Source organism: Oncorhynchus gorbuscha, linkage group LG11, assembly GCF_021184085.1.
Source record: "Oncorhynchus gorbuscha isolate QuinsamMale2020 ecotype Even-year linkage group LG11, OgorEven_v1.0, whole genome shotgun sequence".
NCBI classification, from domain to species: Eukaryota; Metazoa; Chordata; class Actinopteri; order Salmoniformes; family Salmonidae; genus Oncorhynchus; species Oncorhynchus gorbuscha.
The window spans coordinates 81,205,454-81,228,136 of NC_060183.1; the positions used below are offsets into that span (position 1 = coordinate 81,205,454).

The window sequence follows — 22,683 nt, forward strand, 5'->3', positions numbered from 1 at the left end:
CCTATAATGTAGATTTAGCCTTGTGTTATAGGTTATTGTCCTGTTGAACTGCACCTATAATGTAGATTTAGCCTTGTGTTATAGGTGATTGTCCTGTTGAACTGCACCTATGTAGATTTAGTCTTGTTATAGGTTATTGTCCTGCTGAATGGCACCTATAATGTAGATTTAGCCTTGTTATAGGTTATTGTCCTGCTGAAAGGTGATTTCATCTCCCAGTGTCTGGTGTAAAGCAGAAGGAAGCAGGTCTTCCTCTCGGGTTTTCCCTGTGCTTAGGTCCATCCTGTTTGTTTTTTATCCTGGGAAAAACTCCCCAGTCTTTGCCATTGACAAGCATACCCATACCACGATGCAGCCTCCACCATGCTTGAAAATAAGGAGGCTGTTACTCAGGGATGTGGTGTTTTGCGTTTAGGCCAAAAAGTGTGTTCCTTTGCTGTGTTTTTTTAGAAGTATTACTTTAGTGCCTGTTTTTGGAATATGTTTTATGTATTTGTATTCCTCTTTTCAATCTGTCATTTACGTCATTATTGTGGAGTCACGACAATATTCTTGATCCATCCTCAGTTTACTCCCCATCACAGCCAAACTGAACTCTGTAGCTGTGTTTAAAATCACCAATAGCGTCATGGTAACATCCCTGAGCAGTTTCCTTCCTTGCCTGCAGCTCAGTTCAGAAGGACGACTGCGTCTTTGTGTCTGGGATGTTTTAATACAGCGTCGTTATTAACGGGTCCATGCTTAAAGACATATTAAATGTTGGATTTTGTTATTGTTACCCATCTACCAATCAAAAGCCTCATCAGAAGGGCAGTGAAAAACTTCCTGGTCTTTGTAGTTGAATCTGTGCTTGAAATTCAATACTTGACTGAGGGACTTTATAGATATTGTATGTATGGGGGACAGAGGAAGGAGTGGTCATTCACTACTAGACTGAGGGACCTTACAGATGCTGTATGTATTGGGGACAGAGGAAGGAGTGGTCATTCACTACTAGACTGAGGGACCTTATAGATGCTGTATGTATGGGGGACAGAGGAAGGAGTGGTCATTCACTACTAGACTGAGGGACCTTACAGATATTGTATGTATGGGGGACAGAGGAAGGAGTGGTCATTCACTACTAGACTGAGGGACCTTACAGATGCTGTATGTATTGGGGACAGAGGAAGGAGTAGGCAACCCCTATCATTTCACACAGAGTAAGTTCATTTAAGTAAATTTTTTTGACTCCTGAACTAATTTCAGCTTGCCTTATCAAAGGGTGTGAATATAATATATATAATACTCATGCACTGATTATTTAAGTTATTTAATTGCTTGTCATTTGTAAAAATGTATATATATATAAAAAAATATTTCTTTACTTTGACATTATCTAGTATTTTGTATAGATCAATGACACACAAAAAAAAAATCACAATTAAATCTATTTCAATCCCGCTTTGTGACACCACATAATGTGAAGAGACAATGATACCCACTGTATATAGTGGCTATTGATTCTGGTTTTTATTTTGGTTTTGAGGAGATAACGAAAGTTACTCCGACGCGTGGAGAGGGGTTTTCTTCTTCTCTCGTTTCCTGTTCTATTGATCTGAATGCGTTTTGTGAAAACTGTTCCACGGCTGTATCATTAAGTGTTCTTATAATGGAGTCGTTCTTTTAAATCTGGTGCCAAGATAAAGGCCTAGGCTCCGTTCCAAATGGTCCCTGATTCCTTATAAATATAACTAATACATACGAAAGTAGTGCCCTATAAAGGGAATAGCGTGCAATTTGGAACACTGTGTAAGTGTTTTGAACAGCATGGTGAGCCGTTGTAGCAACTTGTTAAAAGAGAGGGATTTGGAGGAACTAATGCTTTCTCAGGCTGTCACACAGCCATTAAGGAACATGAAGGGCTTGGAGGGGGGGGGGGGAGCGAGCGAGGGAGGGAGGGGGGGCGAGAGAATCCACGATAACGTCTCGTCTTTTTATTATGGGAACGGCAGTCGGAGGAAGACTTCTACTGCTTCATGGGTTTTTATTCTGAAACGGCTTTATTCGCGCACGGCAACAACAACAAAAATAACATTCAATATGCCTTTCTGCAATGCCTTTATAAGTTACATTCATCCATATATACATTTATTGCATTATTGTGTGTTTGACTCCATCATGAAAAGCCAGGGACACAGACACTGCTCTGACACGATAACCTGCTATCAGTCTGCCAGCCTCTCCTCCTTCTCTCCCTTGCCTCTCCCTCTCCTCTCCTCCTCCTCCTCTCCCTCCTCCCCTCCTCCTCCTCTCCCTCCTCCTCTCCTCCTCCTCCTCTCCCTCTCCTCGTTCTCTCCTCCTTCTCTCCTCGTTCTCTCCCTCTCCTCGTTCTCTCCCTCTCCTCGTTCTCTCCCTCTCCTCGTTCTCTCCCTCTCCTCGTTCTCTCCCTCTCCTCGTTCTCTCCCTCTCCTCGTTCTCTCCCTCTCCTCGTTCTCTCCCTCTCCTCGTTCTCTCCCTCTCCTCGTTCTCTCCCTCTCCTCGTTCTCTCCCTCTCCTCGTTCTCTCCCTCTCCTCGTTCTCTCCCTCTCCTCGTTCTCTCCCTCTCCTCGTTCTCTCCCTCGCCTCGTTCTCTCCCTCGCCTCGTGGTGTCATTCACTGTTTGCATGGGTTGAGCTTTCTCTCACTCTCCTCCTGGTGTCATTCACTGTTTGCATGGCTTGAGCTTTCTCTCACTCTCCTCCTGGTGTCATTCACTGTTTGCATGGCTTGAGCTTTCTCTCACTCTCCTCCTGGTGTCATTCACTGTTTGCATGGCTTGAGCTTTCTCTCACTCTCCTCCTGGTGTCATTCACTGTTTGCATGGCTTGAGCTTTCTCTCACTCTCCTCCTGGTGTCATTCACTGTTTGCATGGCTTGAGCTTTCTCTCACTCTCCTCCTGGTGTCATTCACTGTTTGCATGGCTTGAGCTTTCTCTCACTCTCCTCCTGGTGTCATTCACTGTTTGCATGGCTTGAGCTTTCTCTCACTCTCCTCCTGGTGTCATTCACTGTTTGCATGGCTTGAGCTTTCTTGGGCCCCCAGCCTTCACCCCTCACGGTCCCCCAGCCCTCACCCCTCACGGTCCCCCAGCCCTCACCCCTCACTGGCCCCCAGCCCTCACCCCTCACTGGCCCCCAGCCCTCACCCCTCACTGGCCCCCAGCCCTCACCCCTCACTGGCCCCCAGCCCTCACCCCTCACTGGCCCCCAGCCCTCACCCCTCACTGGCCCCCAGCCCTCACCTCTCACTGGCCCCCAGCCCTCACCCCTCACTGGCCCCCAGCCCTCACCCCTCACTGGCCCCCAGCCCTCACCCCTCACTGGCCCCCAGCCCTCACTCCTCACTGGCCCACAGCCCTCACCCCTCACTGGCCCACAGCCCTCACCCCTCACTGGCCCACAGCCCTCACCCCTCACTGGCCCCCAGCCCTCACCCCTCACTGGCCCCCAGCCCTCACCCCTCACTGGCCCCCAGCCCTCACCCCTCACTGGCCCCCAGCCCTCACCCCTCACTGGTCCCCAGCCCTCACCCCTCACTGGTCCCCAGCCCTCACCCATCTCTGGCCCCCAGCCCTCACCCCTCTCTGGCCCCCAGCCCTCACCCCTCTCTGGCCCCCAGCCCTCACCCCTCTCTGGCCCCCCAGCCCTCACCCCTCTCTGGCCCCCAGCCCTCACCCCTCACTGGCCCCCAGCCCTCACCCCTCACTGGCCCCCAGCCCTCACCCCTCACTGGCCCCCAGCCCTCACCCCTCACTGGCCCCCAGCCCTCACCCCTCATTGGCCCCCAGCCCTCACCCCTCACTGGCCCCCAGCCCTCACCCCTCACTGGCCCCCAGCCCTCACCCCTCACTGGCCCCCAGCCCTCACCCCACACTGGCCCCCAGCCCTCACCCCTCACTGGCCCCCAGCCTTCACCCCTCACTGGCCCCAAGCCTTCACCCCCTCACCGGCACTCTCCTTCCTCCGCTCTGCTCCTCTCTAGGGAGAGTTCAGTGGGGAAACCACAGAGCCAGGTGGGTTTTTCAAGTCACACATGACCGGTTTGTGCCACCACCACCCGTCTTCCTAGTTGACATAACATAGCCCAAACCCATCTTCCTAGTTGACATAACATAGCCCAAACCCATCTTCCTAGTTGACATAACATAGCCCAAACCCGTCTTCCTAGTTGACATAACATAGCCCAAACCCGTCTTCCTAGTTGACATAACATAGCCCAAACCCGTCTTCCTAGTTGACATAACATAGCCCAAACCCGTCTTCCTAGTTGACATAACATAGCCCAAACCCATCTTCCTAGTTGACATAACATAGCCCAAACCCGTCTTCCTAGTTGACATAACATAGCCCAAACCCATCTTCCTAGTTGACATAACATAGCCCAAACCCGTCTACCTAGTTGACATAACATAGCCCAAACCCATCTTCCTAGTTGACATAACATAGCCCAAACCCGTCTTCCTAGTTGACATAACATAGCCCAAACCCGTCTTCCTAGTTGACATAACATAGCCCAAACCCGTCTACCTAGTTGACATAACATAGCCCAAACCCGTCTTCCTAGTTGACATAACATAGCCCAAACCCGTCTTCCTAGTTGACATAACATAGCCCAAACCCATCTACCTAGTTGACATAACATAGCCCAAACCCATCTACCTAGTTGACATAACATAGCCCAAACCCATCTACCTAGTTGACATAACATAGCCCAAACCCATCTTCCTAGTTGACATAACATAGCCCAAACCCGTCTTCCTAGTTGACATAACATAGCCCAAACCCATCTTCCTCCTCCTAACTCTCCGGTTCGAAAACAAAACATGTTTTTTTCCCACTGAACTCTCCCACCTTGTGTGTGTGTGTGTGTGTATATATATATATATATATATATATATATATATATATATATATATATATATATGGCGTGTGTGTGTATGTATGACGTGTGTCTGACCAATACACATGTCTTTTGGAAACTTCTGTTCTGTTTCTCATCTGATGTCCTTGATGGTTTCTCTGTTCTCTCAATCTGGGGATTTAAAACGTTACAACACATACAGTACCAGTGAAAAGTTTAGCCACACGCACTCATTCAAGGGTTTTTCTTTATATATACTATTGTCTACATTGTAGAATAATAGTTGAAGACTGTAAAACTATGAAATAACACATATGGAATCATGTAGTAACTAAAAAAGTGTTTAAACAAATCAAAATTATTCAATGTAGCCACCCTTTGCCTTGATGACAGCTTTGCACACTCTTTTTAATTATCTCAACCAGCTTCACAATGTAGTCACCTGGAATGCATTTCAATTAGAACTTTGAAAGTTTCTTCAAGTGCAGTTGCAAAAACCATCAAGCACTATAATGAAACTGTCTCTCATGAGGACTGCCACAGAAAAGGAAGACCCAGAGTTACCTGTCTCTCATGAGGACCGCCACAGAAAAGGAAGACCCAGAGTTACCTGTCTCTCATGAGGACCGCCACAGAAAAGGAAGACCCAGAGTTACCTGTCTCATGAGGACCGCCACAGAAAAGGAAGACCCAGAGTTACCTGTCTCTCATGAGGACCGCCACAGAAAAGGAAGACCCAGAGTTACCTCTGCTGCAGAGGATAAGATCATTAGAGTTACCAGCCTCAGAAATTGCAGCCCAAATAAATGCTTCACAGAGTTCAAGTAACAGACACATCTCAACATCAACTGTGCAGAGGAGACTGCGTGAATCAGGCCTTCATGGTCAAATTGCAGCAAAGAAACCACTACTAAAGGACACCAATCAGAAGACACTTGCTTGTGCCAAGAAACACGAGCAATGGACATTAGACCGGTGGAAATCTGTCCTTTGGTCTGATGAGTCCAAATTTGAGACTTTTGGTTCCAACCGCCGTTCCTTTGTGAGACTCAGTGGATGTTCGCTGCATGTGTGGTTCCCACTGTGAAGCATGGAGGAGGAGGTGTGATGGTGCTTTGCTGGTGACTCTGTCAGTGATTTATTTAGAATTCAAGGCACTCTTAACCAGCATGGCTACCACAGCATTCTGCAGCAATATGCCAGTCCCACTAAGCCCAGACCAGATGGAAATTAATTTATTTTTCAAATGACAATGACCCGAAACACACTTCCAAGCTGTGTAAGGGCTATTTGACCAAGAAGGGGAGTGATGGAGTGCTGCATCAGATGACCTGGCCTCTATAATCACCCGACCTCAACCAAATTGAGATGGTTTGGGATGAGTTGGACCGCAGAGTGAACGAAAAGCAGCCAACAAGTACTCAGTGTATGTTTGAACTCTTTCAAGACTGTTGGAAAAGCATTCCAGGTGAAGCTGGTTGAGAGACTGCCAAGAGTGTGCGAAGCTGTCATCAAGGCAAAGGGAGGCTTCTTTGAAACACATATTTTGATTGGTTAAACAATTATTTGGTTACTACATGATTCCATATGTGTTATTTCATAGTTTTGATGTCTTCACTAGTATTATGCAATGTAGAAAAAAGCAAAAATAAAGAAAAACCCTTGAATGAGTAGATGTGTCCAGGATATTTGACTGGTACTGTGTAAACTTGTTTTTGTCACAAAAAGTAATGTATTATGCTTTGTTTAAAAAAATATATGGCTCTAACCACTAGGCAGGGTAGCATTGGACTAGTAACCGAAAGGTTGCAAGTTCAAATCCCCGAGCTGACAAGGTACAAAATCTGTCGTTCTGCCCTTGAACAGGCAGTTAACCCACTGTTCCCAGGCCGTCATTGAAAATAAGAATATGTTCTTAACTGACTTGCCTGGTTAAATAAAGGTAAAATAATAAAAAATAAAAAATAATTGTTTTATAAAACGCAACGCAACGCAAACGCAATAATGACATGTTTGGGCTGAAGTAAATGAAAAAAGGTTTCAAATGCTCAAACCTAGCTCTGTAATTAATTTGATTTAAAAAAAAAAAAATTACAAATTCACATTTTAAAACTAAAATGAAATCACTGCAACTGTTGATATTTATGTCAATTTTGCTAGAAAATCTTCTGAAATCTTTAACTCCCGAACCAAACTCTGTGGTTCTCTGTTTGCTTCATCTCTCTGTTACTAACTGCTGTTCTCCTGAAAACTGTGGAGTCCCGTGTTTTTTTATTTTCTTATTTTCCCTCTTGACTGATCTTTCATTTCCTCTGCAAGCCGCTGCTGTTGCTGCTACTACCAGTACTACCAGTCCTGGCATTGGGGCTTTTCCCCCAGGTCCAGCTGCTTTCCATTGTCCCTCAGTCAACGAAGGTACAACCAACCCCTGACAACATTGCCCTCTAACTATATACTCTCTCTATCTTCATCTTTCTTTCTCTCTCAATTTCAATTCTCTCTGTTTCTCCCCCCCATCTGCCATGCTCTCATCTTCCCCTTGGTCCAAATAGTGCCCCATCTTGGTCGTGTGTTGTTCAGTCCGTCTCTTCTGGTCTGTGTCTTTTGTCCTGGTGATTGTCCAAGTCTTGTCAGTCTTTCCTATACAGGACCTACATTCACAAAGCATCTGTGTTGTTTTGTTGCCCTTTATAAAATAACATCCTAATGAATAAGAATAAGGCAACTGGATGCGTTGTGTGTGTGTGTACTGTGTGTGTGTACTGTGTGTGTGTGTACTGTGTGTGTGTACTGTGTGTATGTACTGTGTGTGTGTGTACTGTGTGTGTGTGTACTGTGTGTGTGTACTGTGTGTGCATGCTCGTTCCGCCTGGGAGACTACCAGAAAACACAACCAACATCAACACATCCAGCTGTATCACAGGGACCCACTTGGCTTTTTCTCTTTTTTAGTATTTTTCAGCTGAAAGCATTTTTCCAGGTGTATTTATATATATATATTTTTTTTAAATAGGAAAACTAAAATGTGTTTTTCGTTTTCTCCTTTAATCACAAGAGAACATTAGATTTCAAGTTAATTCAATAGATTCATAGAAACGTACACTTTCAGGATAAATAACATTTAAAAAACGATCTATAACATTTTCTCTGTCGAATCGAAATATGTTCACTGATATTTGCAGTGCAACAGATAGTTGTGTAAATGTCCTGAGTGGCCTTTTATTCTTTCACAAAAGGCAGATCCAATGCTATATTGGCAAATGATTAAACAATTGTTTCTTTGCAGTTAAAAAAAAAAAATCAGTGTTGTAATTATTTTTTCGAAGCCTTTTGATTTAATGAAATAATAAATTACTAATTTTACAAAGATAGTGACAGATGCCTTCAGAAAGTGTTCATATCCCTCGTTCCACATGGATTTATTTGGATTTAATGCATTTATTTGAAATTATTTTTACCCCATAATGACAATGAAAACATGTTTTTTTTCCCGATTTGTATCAACACCTTGATATTAGAGGGCACCTGCTATTAGAGGGCACCTGCTATTAGAGGGCACCTGCTATTAGAGGGCACCTGCTATTAGAGGGCACCTGCTATTAGAGGCACCTGCTATTAGAGGCACCTGCTATTAGAGGCACCTGCTATTAGAGGCCACCTGCTATTAGAGGCCACCTGCTTTTAGAGGCCACCTGCTATTAGAGGCCACCTGCTATTAGAGGGCACCTGCTATTAGAGGGCACCTGCTATTAGAGGGCACCTGCTATTAGAGGGCACCTGCTATTAGAGGGCACCTGCTATTAGAGGGCACCTGCTATTAGAGGGCACCTGCTATTAGAGGGCACCTGCTATTAGAGGTCACCTGCTATTAGAGGGCACCTGCTATTAGAGGGCACCTGCTATTAGAGGCACCTGCTATTAGAGGCACCTGCTATTAGAGGCACCTGCTATTAGAGGCCACCTGCTATTAGAGGCCACCTGCTATTAGAGGCCACCTGCTATTAGAGGCCACCTGCTATTAGAGGCCACCTGCTATTAGAGGGCACCTGCTATTAGAGGGCACCTGCTATTAGAGGGCACCTGCTATTAGAGGCACCTGCTATTAGAGGCACCTGCTATTAGAGGGCACCTTGATATTAGAGGGCACCTGCTATTAGAGGGCACCTGCTATTAGAGGGCACCTGCTATTAGAGGGCACCTGCTATTAGAGGGCACCTGCTATTAGAGGGCACCTGCTATTAGAGGGCACCTGCTATTAGAGGCACCTGCTATTAGAGGGCACCTGCTATTAGAGGCCACCTGCTATTAGAGGGCACCTGCTATTAGAGGGCACCTGCTATTAGAGGGCACCTGCTATTAGAGGGCACCTGCTATTAGAGGGCACCTGCTATTAGAGGGCACCTGCTATTAGAGGGCACCTGCTATTAGAGGGCACCTGCTATTAGAGGGCACCTGCTATTAGAGGGCACCTGCTATTAGAGGGCACCTGCTATTAGAGGCACCTGCTATTAGAGGCACCTGCTATTAGAGGGCACCTTGATATTAGAGGGCACCTGCTATTAGAGGGCACCTGCTATTAGAGGGCACCTGCTATTAGAGGGCACCTGCTATTAGAGGGCACCTGCTATTAGAGGGCACCTGCTATTAGAGGGCACCTGCTATTAGAGGGCACCTGCTATTAGAGGGCACCTGCTATTAGAGGGCACCTGCTATTAGAGGGCACCTTGATATTAGAGGGCACCTTGATATTAGAGGGCACCTTGATATTAGAGGGCACCTTGATATTAGAGGGCACCTTGATATTAGAGGGCACCTTGATATTAGAGGGCACCTTGATATTAGAGGGCACCTTGATATTAGAGGGCACCTTGATATTAGAGGGCACCTTGATATTAGAGGGCACCTTGATATTAGAGGGCACCTTGATATTAGAGGGCACCTTGATATTAGAGGGCACCTTGATATTAGAGGGCACCTTGATATTAGAGGGCACCTTGATATTAGAGGGCACCTTGATATTAGAGGGCACCTTGATATTAGAGGGCACCTTGATATTAGAGGGCACCTTGATATTAGAGGGCACCTTGATATTAGAGGGCACCTTGATATTAGAGGGCACCTTGATATTAGAGGGCACCTGAGCTGAATATGTCACAGCATAGGGGTGTGAAATACTTACGTAAATTAGATTTCTGTATTTCACTTTCAAATACATTTGCAAACATTTCTAGACTATGTTTTTCATTTTTGTCATTATAAGAGGGTATTGTGTGTAGCAAGGTGAGAGAGAAACACATCTATTTTTAACTCCAGGCTGTAACACAACAGAATGTGGACTCTCAGTACTTTGTGGAGGCAGCGTAAACACTTTTATTAGCGTTATACATAACAGAACCAAACTCAAATGAAGGTAAGTACTTATTGTATGGGGCAGCATTGGATAGTACCATACAATGTTCATATACAAATACATTGTGTATGCCGTGCATCCCCAAATCGGCAAGATTTAACCCCGAACCATATATTTGAAACGATATATGTGAATAGGATGCATACCATTGTTCGATATTAAATTCTCTCTTCCGCATTCATATGTTATTTCGATAACATTTCAAAGTTATTCAAATTGTCCACAAGCTCCGGTCTCTTCCTAGATGTTTATTCAAATTGTCCACAAGCTCCGGTCTCTTCCTAGATGTCCCCCCCCCCCCCTGGTCACTGTGTTACCATGTGACTGCTGTTATAACCCCCCTGGTCACTGTGTTACCATGTGACTGCTGTTATAACCCCCCTGGTCACTGTGTTACCATGTGACTGCTGTTATAACCCCCCCCCCCCCCCCCCTGGTCACTGTGTTACCATGTGACTGCTGTTATAACCCCCTCCCCCTGGTCACTGTGTTACCATGGGACTGCTGTTATAACCCCCCTGGTCACTGTGTTACCATGTGACTGCTGTTATAACCCCCCCCTGGTCACTGTGTTACCATGTGACTGCTGTTATAACCCCCCTGGTCACTGTGTTACCATGTGACTGCTGTTATAACCCCCCTGGTCACTGTGTTACCATGTGACTGCTGTTATAACCCCCCCCCCCCTGGTCACTGTGTTACCATGTGACTGCTGTTATAACCCCCCTGGTCACTGTGTTACCATGTGACTGCTGTTATAACCCCCCTGGTCACTGTGTTACCATGTGACTGCTGTTATAACCCCCCTGGTCACTGTGTTACCATGTGACTGCTGTTATAACCCCCTGGTCACTGTGTTACCATGTGACTGCTGTTATAACCCCCCCTGGTCACTGTGTTACCATGTGACTGCTGTTATAACCCCCCTGGTCACTGTGTTACCATGTGACTGCTGTTATAACCCCCCTGGTCACTGTGTTACCATGTGACTGCTGTTATAACCCGCCCCTGGTCACTGTGTTACCATGTGACTGCTGTTATAACCCCCTGGTCACTGTGTTACCATGGGACTGCTGTTATAACCCCCCCCTGGTCACTGTGTTACCATGGGACTGCTGTTATAACCCCCCTGGTCACTGTGTTACCATGTGACTGCTGTTATAACCCCCCTGGTCACTGTGTTACCATGGGACTGCTGTTATAACCCCCCCTGGTCACTGTGTTACCATGGGACTGCTGTTATAACCCCCTGGTCACTGTGTTACCATGGGACTGCTGTTATAACCCCCCCCCCTGGTCACTGTGTTACCATGTGACTGCTGTTATAACCCCCCCCCCTGGTCACTGTGTTACCATGTGACTGCTGTTATAACCCCCCCCCTGGTCACTGTGTTACCATGTGACTACTGTTATAACCCCCCTGGTCACTGTGTTACCATGTGACTGCTGTTATAACCCCCCTGGTCACTGTGTTACCATGTGACTGCTGTTATAACCCCCCCCCTGGTCACTGTGTTACCATGTGACTGCTGTTATAACCCCCCCTGGTCACTGTGTTACCATGTGACTGCTGTTATAACCCCCCTGGTCACTGTGTTACCATGGGACTACTGTTATAACCCCCCTGGTCACTGTGTTACCATGTGACTGCTGTTATAACCCCCCCCTGGTCACTGTGTTACCATGTGACTGCTGTTATAACCCCCCTGGTCACTGTGTTACCATGTGACTGCTGTTATAACCCCCCTGGTCACTGTGTTACCATGTGACTGCTGTTATAACCCCCCTGGTCACTGTGTTACCATGGGACTACTGTTATAACCCCCCGGTCACTGTGTTACCATGGGACTACTGTTATAACCCCCCCCTGGTCACTGTGTTACCATGGGACTACTGTTATAACCCCCCTTGGTCACTGTGTTACCATGGGACTACTGTTATAACCCCCCTGGTCACTGTGTTACCATGGGACTACTGTTATAACCCCCACCCCTGGTCACTGTGTTACCATGGGACTACTGTTATAACCCCCCCGGTCACTGTGTTACCATGGGACTACTGTTATAACCCCCCCTGGTCACTGTGTTACCATGGGACTACTGTTATAACCCCCCCCCCTGGTCACTGTGTTACAATGGGACTACTGTTATAACCCCCCTGGTCACTGTGTTACCATGGGACTACTGTTATAACCCCCCCCCTGGTCACTGTGTTACCATGGGACTACTGTTATAACCCCCCTGGTCACTGTGTTACCATGGGACTACTGTTATAACCCCCCCCCCCCTGGTCACTGTGTTACCATGGGACTACTGTTATAACCCCCCCCCCCCTGGTCACTGTGTTACCATGGGACTACTGTTATAACCCCCGGTCACTGTGTTACCATGGGACTACTGTTATAACCCCCCCCCCTGGTCACTGTGTTACCATGGGACTACTGTTATAACCCCCCTGGTCACTGTGTTACCATGGGACTACTGTTATAACCCCGGTCACTGTGTTACCATGGGACTACTGTTATAACCCCCGGTCACTGTGTTACCATGTGACTGCTGTTATAACCCCCCCCCCCCTGGTCACTGTGTTACCATGTGACTGCTGTTATAACCCCCCTGGTCACTGTGTTACCATGGGACTACTGTTATAACCCCCCTTGGTCACTGTGTTACCATGGGACTACTGTTATAACCCCCCTGGTCACTGTGTTACCATGTGACTGCTGTTATAACCCCCCCCGGTCACTGTGTTACCATGTGACTGCTGTTATAACCCCCGGTCACTGTGTTACCATGTGACTACTGTTATAACCCCCCCCTGGTCACTGTGTTACCATGTGACTGCTGTTATACCCCCCCCCCCCCCGGTCACTGTGTTACCATGTGACTGCTGTTATACCCCCTCCCCCTGGTTACTGTGTTACCATGTGACTGCTGTTATACCCCCTCCCCCCTGGTCACTGTGTTACCATGTGACTACTGTTATAACCCCCCCCTTGGTCACTGTGTTACCATGTGACTGCTGTTATAACCCCCCTTGGTCACTGTGTTACCATGTGACTGCTGTTATAACCCCCCCCGGTCACTGTGTTACCATGTGACTACTGTTATAACCCCCCTTGGTCACTGTGTTACCATGTGACTGCTGTTATAACCCCCGGTCACTGTGTTACCATGTGACTACTGTTATAACCCCCCGGTCACTGTGTTACCATGTGACTACTGTTATAACCCCCTTGGTCACTGTGTTACCATGTGACTACTGTTATACCCCCCCCCCCCCCGGTCACTGTGTTACCATGTGACTACTGTTATAACCCCCCCCCCCCCAGGTCACTGTTGATCTGTGACTGCTGTCATAACCCCCGGTCTCTGTGCCACCCTGTGACTGCTGTTATAACCCCCCCCCCTTGGTCACTGTGTTACCATGTGACTGCTGTTACCCCCCCCCCCCCCCCCCCCCCGGTCACTGTGTTACCATGTGACTGCTGTTATAACCCCCCCCACCCCCCGGTCACTGTGTTACCATGTGACTACTGTTATAACCCCCCCCTTGGTCACTGTGTTACCATGTGACTGCTGTTATAACCCCCCCCCCCGGTCACTGTTACCATGTGACTACTGTTATAACCCCCCAGGTCACTGTTGATCTGTGACTGCTGTTATAACCCCCTTGGTCTCTGCCACCCTGTGACTGCTGTTATAAACCCCCCCGGTCACTGTTGATCTGTGACTGCTGTTATAACCCCCCTCTCCCCCTCCCCCGGTCTCTGTGCCACCCTGTGACTGCTGTTATAACCCCCCCCAGGTTACTGTGGTGCCCTGTGTGACCTTGCGGCTGCTGTTCTAACCCCTGCAGGTTGGAGCCAGCTGGCTGCTATGCACTGTGTGATGCTGCCTGACCTGCTGGGCCTGGACAAGTTCAGACCACCTCTTCTGGAGATGTTGGCGCGCCGCTGGCTGGACCGCTGTCTGGAGGTAATACACTGGACTGGTATTCCAGATCTATTCAAACATGTCATCGTAAACTCTCTGGTGCACAGAGTAACAGGGCCAGGGGGGTTAGAGGGGTTAGGGGAGCTGTGTGAGGGGTTAGGGGAGCTGTGTGAGGGGTTAGGGGAGCTGTGTGAGGGGTTAGGGGAGCTGTGTGAGGGGTTAGGGGAGCTGTGTGAGGGGTTAGGGGAGCTGTGTGAGGGGAGCTGTGTGAGGGGTTAGTGGAGCTGTGTGAGGGGTTAGTGGAGCTGTGTGAGGGGTTAGTGGAGCTGTGTGAGGGGTTAGTGGAGCTGTGTGAGGGGTTAGTGGAGCTGTGTGAGGGGTTAGTGGAGCTGTGTGAGGGGTTAGTGGACCCTCCTCTCCTGTTCACTTTCTTCCCTCTTCCTCACATGCTGTAAACCGACCTGTGTTTCTCCGTTGGTCGAGCGTGGCGCTAGCAGACTTCAAGGGTCGTTGGTGCGATTCACACTGGGGCCACCCATTTTGAAAATGTCTGCACACATTTACATTTTTAAGGCGATTTGGATAAAAGTGTTTGCTAAATGACATATATTATTTTATTAGCTTCCATAACCTGTGCGTTTCTGTCCACCAGCTTACATCCTGAGAGACTGACTGGTGTCCGTCCTGTTGGGATGTCTCTGTTGTCAACTACTGATGTTAATATCCTGGGTCTTTCTCCACTAGGTGAGAGAAGCGGCCCAGGCCCTGCTCCTGGCTGAGCTGCGGAGGATTGGTCAGTCCGGCAGGAAGGACACCATCGACCTGTGGGCCCCCTACCTGCCCCAGTACGTGGATCAAGTCAGCTCACGTAAGTCTACGTGTGCGGGCGGGGCCGGGTGTGTGTGCGGGCGGGGCCGGGTGTGTGTGCGGGCGGGGCCGGGTGTGTGTGCGGGCGGGGCCGGGTGTGTGTGCGGGCGGGGCCGGGTGTGTGTGCGGGCGGGGCCGGGTGTGTGTGCGGGCGGGGCCGGGGTGTGTGTGCGGGCGGGGCCGGGTGTGTGTGCGGGCGGGGCCGGGTGTGTGTGCGGGCGGGGCCGGGTGTGTGTGCGGGCGGGGCCGGGTGTGTGTGCGGGGGCGGGGCCGGGTGTGTGTGCGGGCGGGGCCGGGTGTGTGTGCGGGCGGGGTGGGTGTGTGTGTGTGCGGGCGGGGCCGGGTGTGTGTGTGTGCGGGCGGGGCCGGGTGTGGGGCCTTGTGGGGCCGGGTGTGGGGCCGGGTGTAGGGCCGGGTGTGGGGCCGGGTGTAGGGCCTTGTGGGGCCGGGTGTAGGGCCTTGTGGGGCCGGGTGTAGGGCCTTGTGGGGCCGGGTGTAGGGCCTTGTGGGGCCGGGTGTATGGCCTTGTGGGGCCGGGTGTAGGGCCTTGTGGGGCCGGGTGTAGGGCCTTGTGGGGCCGGGTGTAGGGCCTTGTGGGGCCGGGTGTAGGGCCTTGTGGGGCCGGGTGTAGGGCCTTGTGGGGCCGGGTGTAGGGCCTTGTGGGGCCGGGTGTAAGGGCCGTGTGGGGCCGGGTGTAAGGGCGTGTGGGGCCGGGGATACAGTCTATAACATCAGTGGGCAGTCAGTCATATTCTATAGCCAACCTCGGTCAGTCATATTCTATAGCCAACCTCGGTCAGTCATATTCTATAGCCAACCTCGGTCAGTCATATTCTATAGCCAACCTCGGTCAGTCATATTCTATAGCCAACCTCGGTCAGTCATATTCTATAGCCAACCTCGGTCAGTCATATTCTATAGCCAACCTCGGTCAGTCATATTCTATAGCCAACCTCGGTCAGTCATATTCTATAGCCAACCTCGGTCAGTCATATTCTATAGCCAACCTCGGTCAGTCATATTCTATAGCCAACCTCGGTCAGTCATATTCTATAGCCAACCTCGGTCAGTCATATTCTATAGCCAACCTCGGTCAGTCATATTCTATAGCCAACCTCGGTCAGTCATATTCTATAGCCAACCTCGGTCAGTCATATTCTATAGCCAACCTCGGTCAGTCATATTCTATAGCCAACCTCGGTCAGTCATATTCTATAGCCAACCTCGGTCAGTCATATTCTATAGCCAACCTCGGTCAGTCATATTCTATAGCCAACCTCGGTCAGAGCTGCCTTTCCTTTATCTGTTTTACTGTGTTCTCAGTTCTTTACAACACTTATTTCCTAGGTGCTGTTTGTCCGTCAGAACAAAAGTTGTGGGATAGAGGGGTCGTGAGCTCTTATTATAAACAACGGAGAACCAAAGAAATGTACCAGAACACGGAACGAAATAATGGATTGTGAGCGGCTGATCGAAGCCTTCGAATTGAGCTTCTGTGGTACGGCGTGGGCGTTGAGACGGCAAGAGAGGTGTGTGTGTGTGTGCGCGCGCGGGGAGAGGGACTTGTGTTTCTTTACACACAGCTCCTGTATTGATCACACAGGTCAGATGTTATTGACAGTGGGCAGAATCAAGAGAAGCCAGGCTTCCCTGGCATCACCGCTTCCCAGGCGTCACCGCTTCCCTGGCGTCACCGCTTCCCTGGCGTCACGGCGACACCGCTTCCCTGACGTCACGGCGACACCGCTTCCCTGACGTCACGGCGACACCGCTTCCCTGACGTCACGGCGACACCGCTTCCCTGACGTCACGGCGACACCGCTTCCCTGACGCCACGGCGACACCGCTTCCTGACGCCACGGCGACACCGCTTCCCTGACGCCACGGCGACACCGCTTCCCTGACGTCACGGCGACACCGCTTCCTGACGCCACGGCGACACCGCTTCCTGACGCCACGGCGACACCGCTTCCCTGACGCCACGGCGACACCGCTTCCCTGACGCCACGGCGACACCGCTTCCTGACGCCACGGCGACACCGCTTCCCTGACGTCACGGCGACACCGCTTCCCTGACGTCACGGCGACACCGCTTCCCTGACGTCACGGCGACACCGCTTCCCTGACGTCACGGCGACACCGCTTCCCTGACGTCACGGCGACACCGCTTCCCTGACGTCACGGCGACACCGCTTCCCTGACGTCACGGCGACACCGCTTCCCTGACGTCACGGCGACACCGCTTCCCTGACGTCACCGCTTCCCTGACGTCACCGCTTCCCTGACGTCACCGCTTCCCTGGCGTCACGGCGACACCGCTTCCCTGACGTCACGGCGACACCGCTTCCCTGACATCACCGCTTCCCTGACGTCACCGCTTCCCTGGCGTCACCGCTTCCCTGGCGTCACCGCTTCCCTGGCGTCACCGCTTCCCTGGCGTCACCGCTTCCCTGACGACACCGCTTCCCTGACGACATGGCGACACCGGATTCTTCATTGAGTTGATGTCTGCCATTCGCCCTGACGTCACAGCGTATGGGACAAACGCACACGATGCATGGGAAGGCAGTGTGGGAGTGTCACAGTGGTGTTTTGAAAGTGTACTGTGTTATTGAGCTGCTGATCCATCCCCTGATAGAGATGAATATCTTGTTGAGGTGTGTGTGTGTGTGTGTGTGTGTGTTCTGTGTGTGTGTGTGTGTTCTGTGTGTGTGTGTGTGTGTGTGTGTTCTGTGTGTGTGTGTGTGTGTATCCGCAATGTGATGTGAGTGGCCGTGCCTCTCAAAGCATTAACCAATTAGCCCCATTCCAACATTTAGCCTGACCCTACTATCAGGGTGTATTTACTGGCTAAATACATTAGACAAGGTAATGAGGCTCAGACAGACAGACAGACGTTCTCACTATATAATATATAGTGCACTACTTTGGTACTATATATAGTGCACTACTTTGGTACTATATATAGTGCACTACTTTGGTACTATATATAGTGCACTACTTTGGTACTATATATAGTGCACTCTTTTGGTACTCTATATTGTGCACTACTTTGGTACTATATATTGTGCACTACTTTGGTACTATATATAGTTCACTACTTTGGTACTCTATATTGTGCACTACTTTGGTACTCTATATTGGGCACTACTTTGGTACTCTATATAGTGCACTACTTTGGTACTCTATATTGTGCACTACTTTGGTACTCTATGTTGTGCACTACTTTGGTACTCTATATAGTGCACTACTTTGGTACTCTATATTGTGCACTACTTTGGTACTCTATATTGTGCACTACTTTGGTACTCTATATTGTGCACTACTTTGGTACTCTATATAGTGCACTACTTTGGTACTATATATTGTGCACTCTTTTGGTACTATATATTGTGCACTACTTTGGTACTATATATTGTGCACTACTTTGGTACTATATATTTTGCACTACTTTGGTACTCTATATAGTGCACTACTTTGGTACTATATATAGTGCACTACTTTGGTACTCTATATTGTGCACTACTTTGGTACTATATATAGTGCACTCTTTTGGTACTCTATATTGTGCACTACTTTGGTACTATATATAGTGCACTACTTTGGTACTATATATAGTGCACTACTTTGGTACTATATATAGTGCACTACTTTGGTACTATATATAGTGCACTACTTTGGTACTATATATAGTGCACTACTTTGGTACTATATATAGTGCACTACTTTGGTACTATATATAGTGCACTACTTTGGTACTCTATATTGTGCACTACTTTGGTACTATATATAGTGCACTCTTTTGATACTCTATATTGTGCACTACTTTGGTACTCTATATAGTGCACTACTTTGGTACTATATATAGTGCACTACTTTGGTACTCTATATTGTGCACTACTTTGGTACTATATATAGTGCACTCTTTTGGTACTCTATATTGTGCACTACTTTGGTACTATATATAGTGCACTACTTTGGTACTATATATAGTGCACTACTTTGGTACTATATATGTGCACTACTTTGGTACTATATATAGTGCACTACTTTGGTACTATATATAGTGCACTACTTTGGTACTATATATAGTGCACTACTTTGGTACTATATATAGTGCACTACTTTGGTACTCTATATTGTGCACTACTTTGGTACTATATATAGTGCACTCTTTTGATACTCTATATTGTGCACTACTTTGGTACTATATATAGTGCACTCTTTTGATACTCTATATTGTGCACTACTTTGGTACTATATATAGTGCACTACTTTGGTACTATATATTTTGCACTACTTTGATACTATATATAGTGCACTACTTTGATACTATATATAGTGCACTACTTTGATACTATATATAGTGCACTACTTTGATACTATATATAGTGCACTACTTTGATACTATATATAGTGCACTACTTTGGTACTATATATAGTGCACTACTTTGATACTATATATAGTGCACTACTTTGGTACTATATATAGTGCATGTGGAAACCTATTCCACCCAGAAACACACAGACCAAGAAAACATGAGTAAACACTACCTTCACTATGGTGAAACACAGAAACATTACAGAAATACGCTACGGAAAAAGAAGGAACAGCAAGTCAGCCATCAACTCAATGAAGAATCCAATGGATCTAACAATTGGAACTCACTAAACATATTCATCCAATATAAAAAAATATATATATATATTTTTTAAATTTGCTACATGAGACCGAATCAAGCCGGTCCGTCACATTCATGAATGTGTTTTTCAATGCAATAGTAGTGAAGGCCAAATTTAAATATTTTACCAAATCATTTTTTATATATATTTTTTAGAATAACTAAAGTGGTGATTAAATTTATCAAGTCCATATGTCAGCGTAGAACCCCCCCCCCCCCTCCAAATGTAATTGGCTTTTTACCAAATTACCGTACGAAAGAAAATACCATGTACTTACCCAGCACACCCTAATTGACAAACAAAACAAAAGCAAAGTCTTTAATGCATATTGATTTCAAAAAAAGCTTTTCACTCAATTTGGTGTGAGGGCTGCTATATACATTTGGTGTGAGGGCTGCTATATACATTTGGTGTGAGGGCTGCTATATACATTTGGTGTGAGGGCTGCTATATACATTTGGTGTGAGGGCTGCTCTATACATTTGGTGCGAGGGCTGCTATATACATTTGGTGTGAGGGCTGCTCTATACATTTGGTGCGAGGGCTGCTCTATACATTTGGTGTGAGGGCTGCTCTATACATTTGGTGTGAGGGCTGCTCTATACATTTGGTGTGAGGGCTGCTCTATACATTTGGTGTGAGGGCTGCTCTATACATTTGGTGTGAGGGCTGCTCTATACATTTGGTGTGAGGGCTGCTCTATACATTTGGTGTGAGGGCTGCTCTATACATTTGGTGTGAGGGCTGCTCTATACATTTGGTGTTTTTTTGTTCGATAAAGTTCATATTTATATCCCAAAATCGCAGTTTACATTGGTGCGTTATGTTCAGTAATGTTTTGCTTCCAAAACATTCGGTGAATTTGCAGAGAGCCACATCCAATTTACAGAAATACTCATTATGAATGTTGATGAAAAATGATGAAAATATACGTGTTATACATGGAATTAAAGATATACTTCTCCTTAATGCAACTGCTGTGTCAGATTTCAAAAAAGCTTTACAGAAAAAGCACACCATGCAATCATCAGAGTACAGTGCTGAGGCACCAAAACTAGCCATAATGATACCCGCCATGTTGTGGAGTCAACAGAAGTCAGAAATAGCATTATAAATAGTCACTTAATTTTAATCTTCATCGGAATGCACTCCCTGGAATCCCAGTTCCACAATAAATGTTTGTTTTGTTCGATAAAGTCCATAATTTATGTACAAATACCTCCTTTTTGTTCGCACGTTTAGTTCACAAATCCAAATTCACAAGGCACAGGCACTTTGTTCAGACGACAGTTCCAGTTCGTAGAAACATGTCAAATGATGTGTAGAATCAATCTTTAGGATATTTTTATCATAAATCTTCAATAATATTCCTACCGGACAATTCCTTTGTCTTTAGAAATGAAAAGGAACAGAGCTCGTGCTCACGGCATTCTACCAGACCTCTTAGTCAAACAGATCTTATTCGCTCCCCCTTCACAGTGGAAGCCTGAAACAAGGTTCTAAAGACTGTTGACATCTTGTGGAAGCCTTCGGAAGTGCAATCGGGCCAAATTTTACACTGTGTATTGGATAGGCAAAGACGTGAACAAACCTCAGATTTCCCACTTCCTGGTTGGATTTTTTTTCTCAGGTTTTTGCCTGCCATATGAGTTCTGTTCTACTCACATACATCATTCAAACAGTTTTAGAAACGTCCGTGTGTTTTCTATTCAAATCTACTAATATTATGCATATCTTAGCTTCTTGGCCTGAGTAGCAGGCAGTTTACTCTGGGCACCTTATTCATCCAAGCTACTCAATACTGCCCCCAGCCATAGGAAGTTAACCAACAGTGCAGTTCAAGAAAAGTTGAGGTATGTACAGTGGCCATCACAAAGCCCTGACCTCAATCCTATAGAACAGGACTGAAAAGTGTGTGCGAGCAAGGAGGCCTACAAACCTGACTGTTACACCAGCTCTGTCAGGAGGAATGGGCCAAAATTCACCCAACTTATTGTGGGAAGCTGCCAGGTTTCTTACAGACGTTTGAACTCTTTGGCCTGAATGCCAATCTTGCTTCCATCAGACCACAGAATATTTTTGTGGTCTGATTGTCTCACCATAAAGGCCAGATTGGTGGAGTTCTGCAGAGATCGTTGTTCTTCTGGAGGGTTCTCCCATCTCCACAGATTAACTCCGGAGCTCTGTCAGAGTGACCATCGGGTTCTTGGTCACCTCCCGACCAAGGCCCTTCTCCCCAGATTGCCCAGTTTGGCGGCCAGCTCTAGGAAGAGTCTTCCATTTAAGAATGATGGAGGCCACTGTGTTCTTGGGGTTCTTCAATGCTGCAGAAGTGTTTTTGTACCCTTCCCCAGCTCTGCCTCGAGACACAATCCTGCCTTGGAGGTCTTACAGACAATTCCTTCGACCTCATGGCTTGGTTTTTCCTCTGACATGCACTGTCAACGGGTGGGACCTTTTTATATAGACCGGTGTGTGTCTTTCCAAATCATATCCAATCAATTTAATTTACTGCAGGTGGACTGCAATTTGTAGAAACATTCTAAGAATGATCAATGGAACCTGGATGCACCTTAGCTCAATTTCGAGTCTTGGGGATGTCATTATGGGACATTGTGATGTCATTATGGGGTATTGTGATGTAATTATGGGGCATTGTGATGTAATTATGGGACATTGTGATGTCATTATGAGGTATTGTGGTGTCATTATGGGACATTGTGGTGTCATTATGGGACATTGTGGTGTCATTATGGGACATTGTGGTGTCATTATGGGACATTGTGGTGTCATTATGGGACATTGTGGTGTCATTATGGGACATTGTGGTGTCATTATGGGACATTGTGGTGTCATTATGGGACATTGTGGTGTCATTATGGGACATTGTGATGTCATTATGGGAC

At 47.4% G+C, this 22,683-nt stretch overlaps 1 protein-coding gene across 3 annotated transcripts in view; it reads left to right on the plus strand.

Moving 5' to 3' along the window:
* Positions 1 to 22,683, plus strand: part of LOC123989545 (WD repeat-containing protein 7) — a 366,883-nt gene that overhangs the window by 105,682 nt on the left and 238,518 nt on the right. For 2 of the 3 annotated variants that reach the window (XM_046290631.1, XM_046290632.1), the window contains exons 19-21: positions 7,202 to 7,297; positions 14,151 to 14,269; positions 14,972 to 15,095. In XM_046290631.1, coding sequence (XP_046146587.1) covers positions 7,202 to 7,297; positions 14,151 to 14,269; positions 14,972 to 15,095 — 339 coding nt within the window. The remainder of the gene's footprint in view (positions 1 to 7,201; positions 7,298 to 14,150; positions 14,270 to 14,971; positions 15,096 to 22,683) is intronic. The other variant, XM_046290633.1, reaches the window with a different exon arrangement.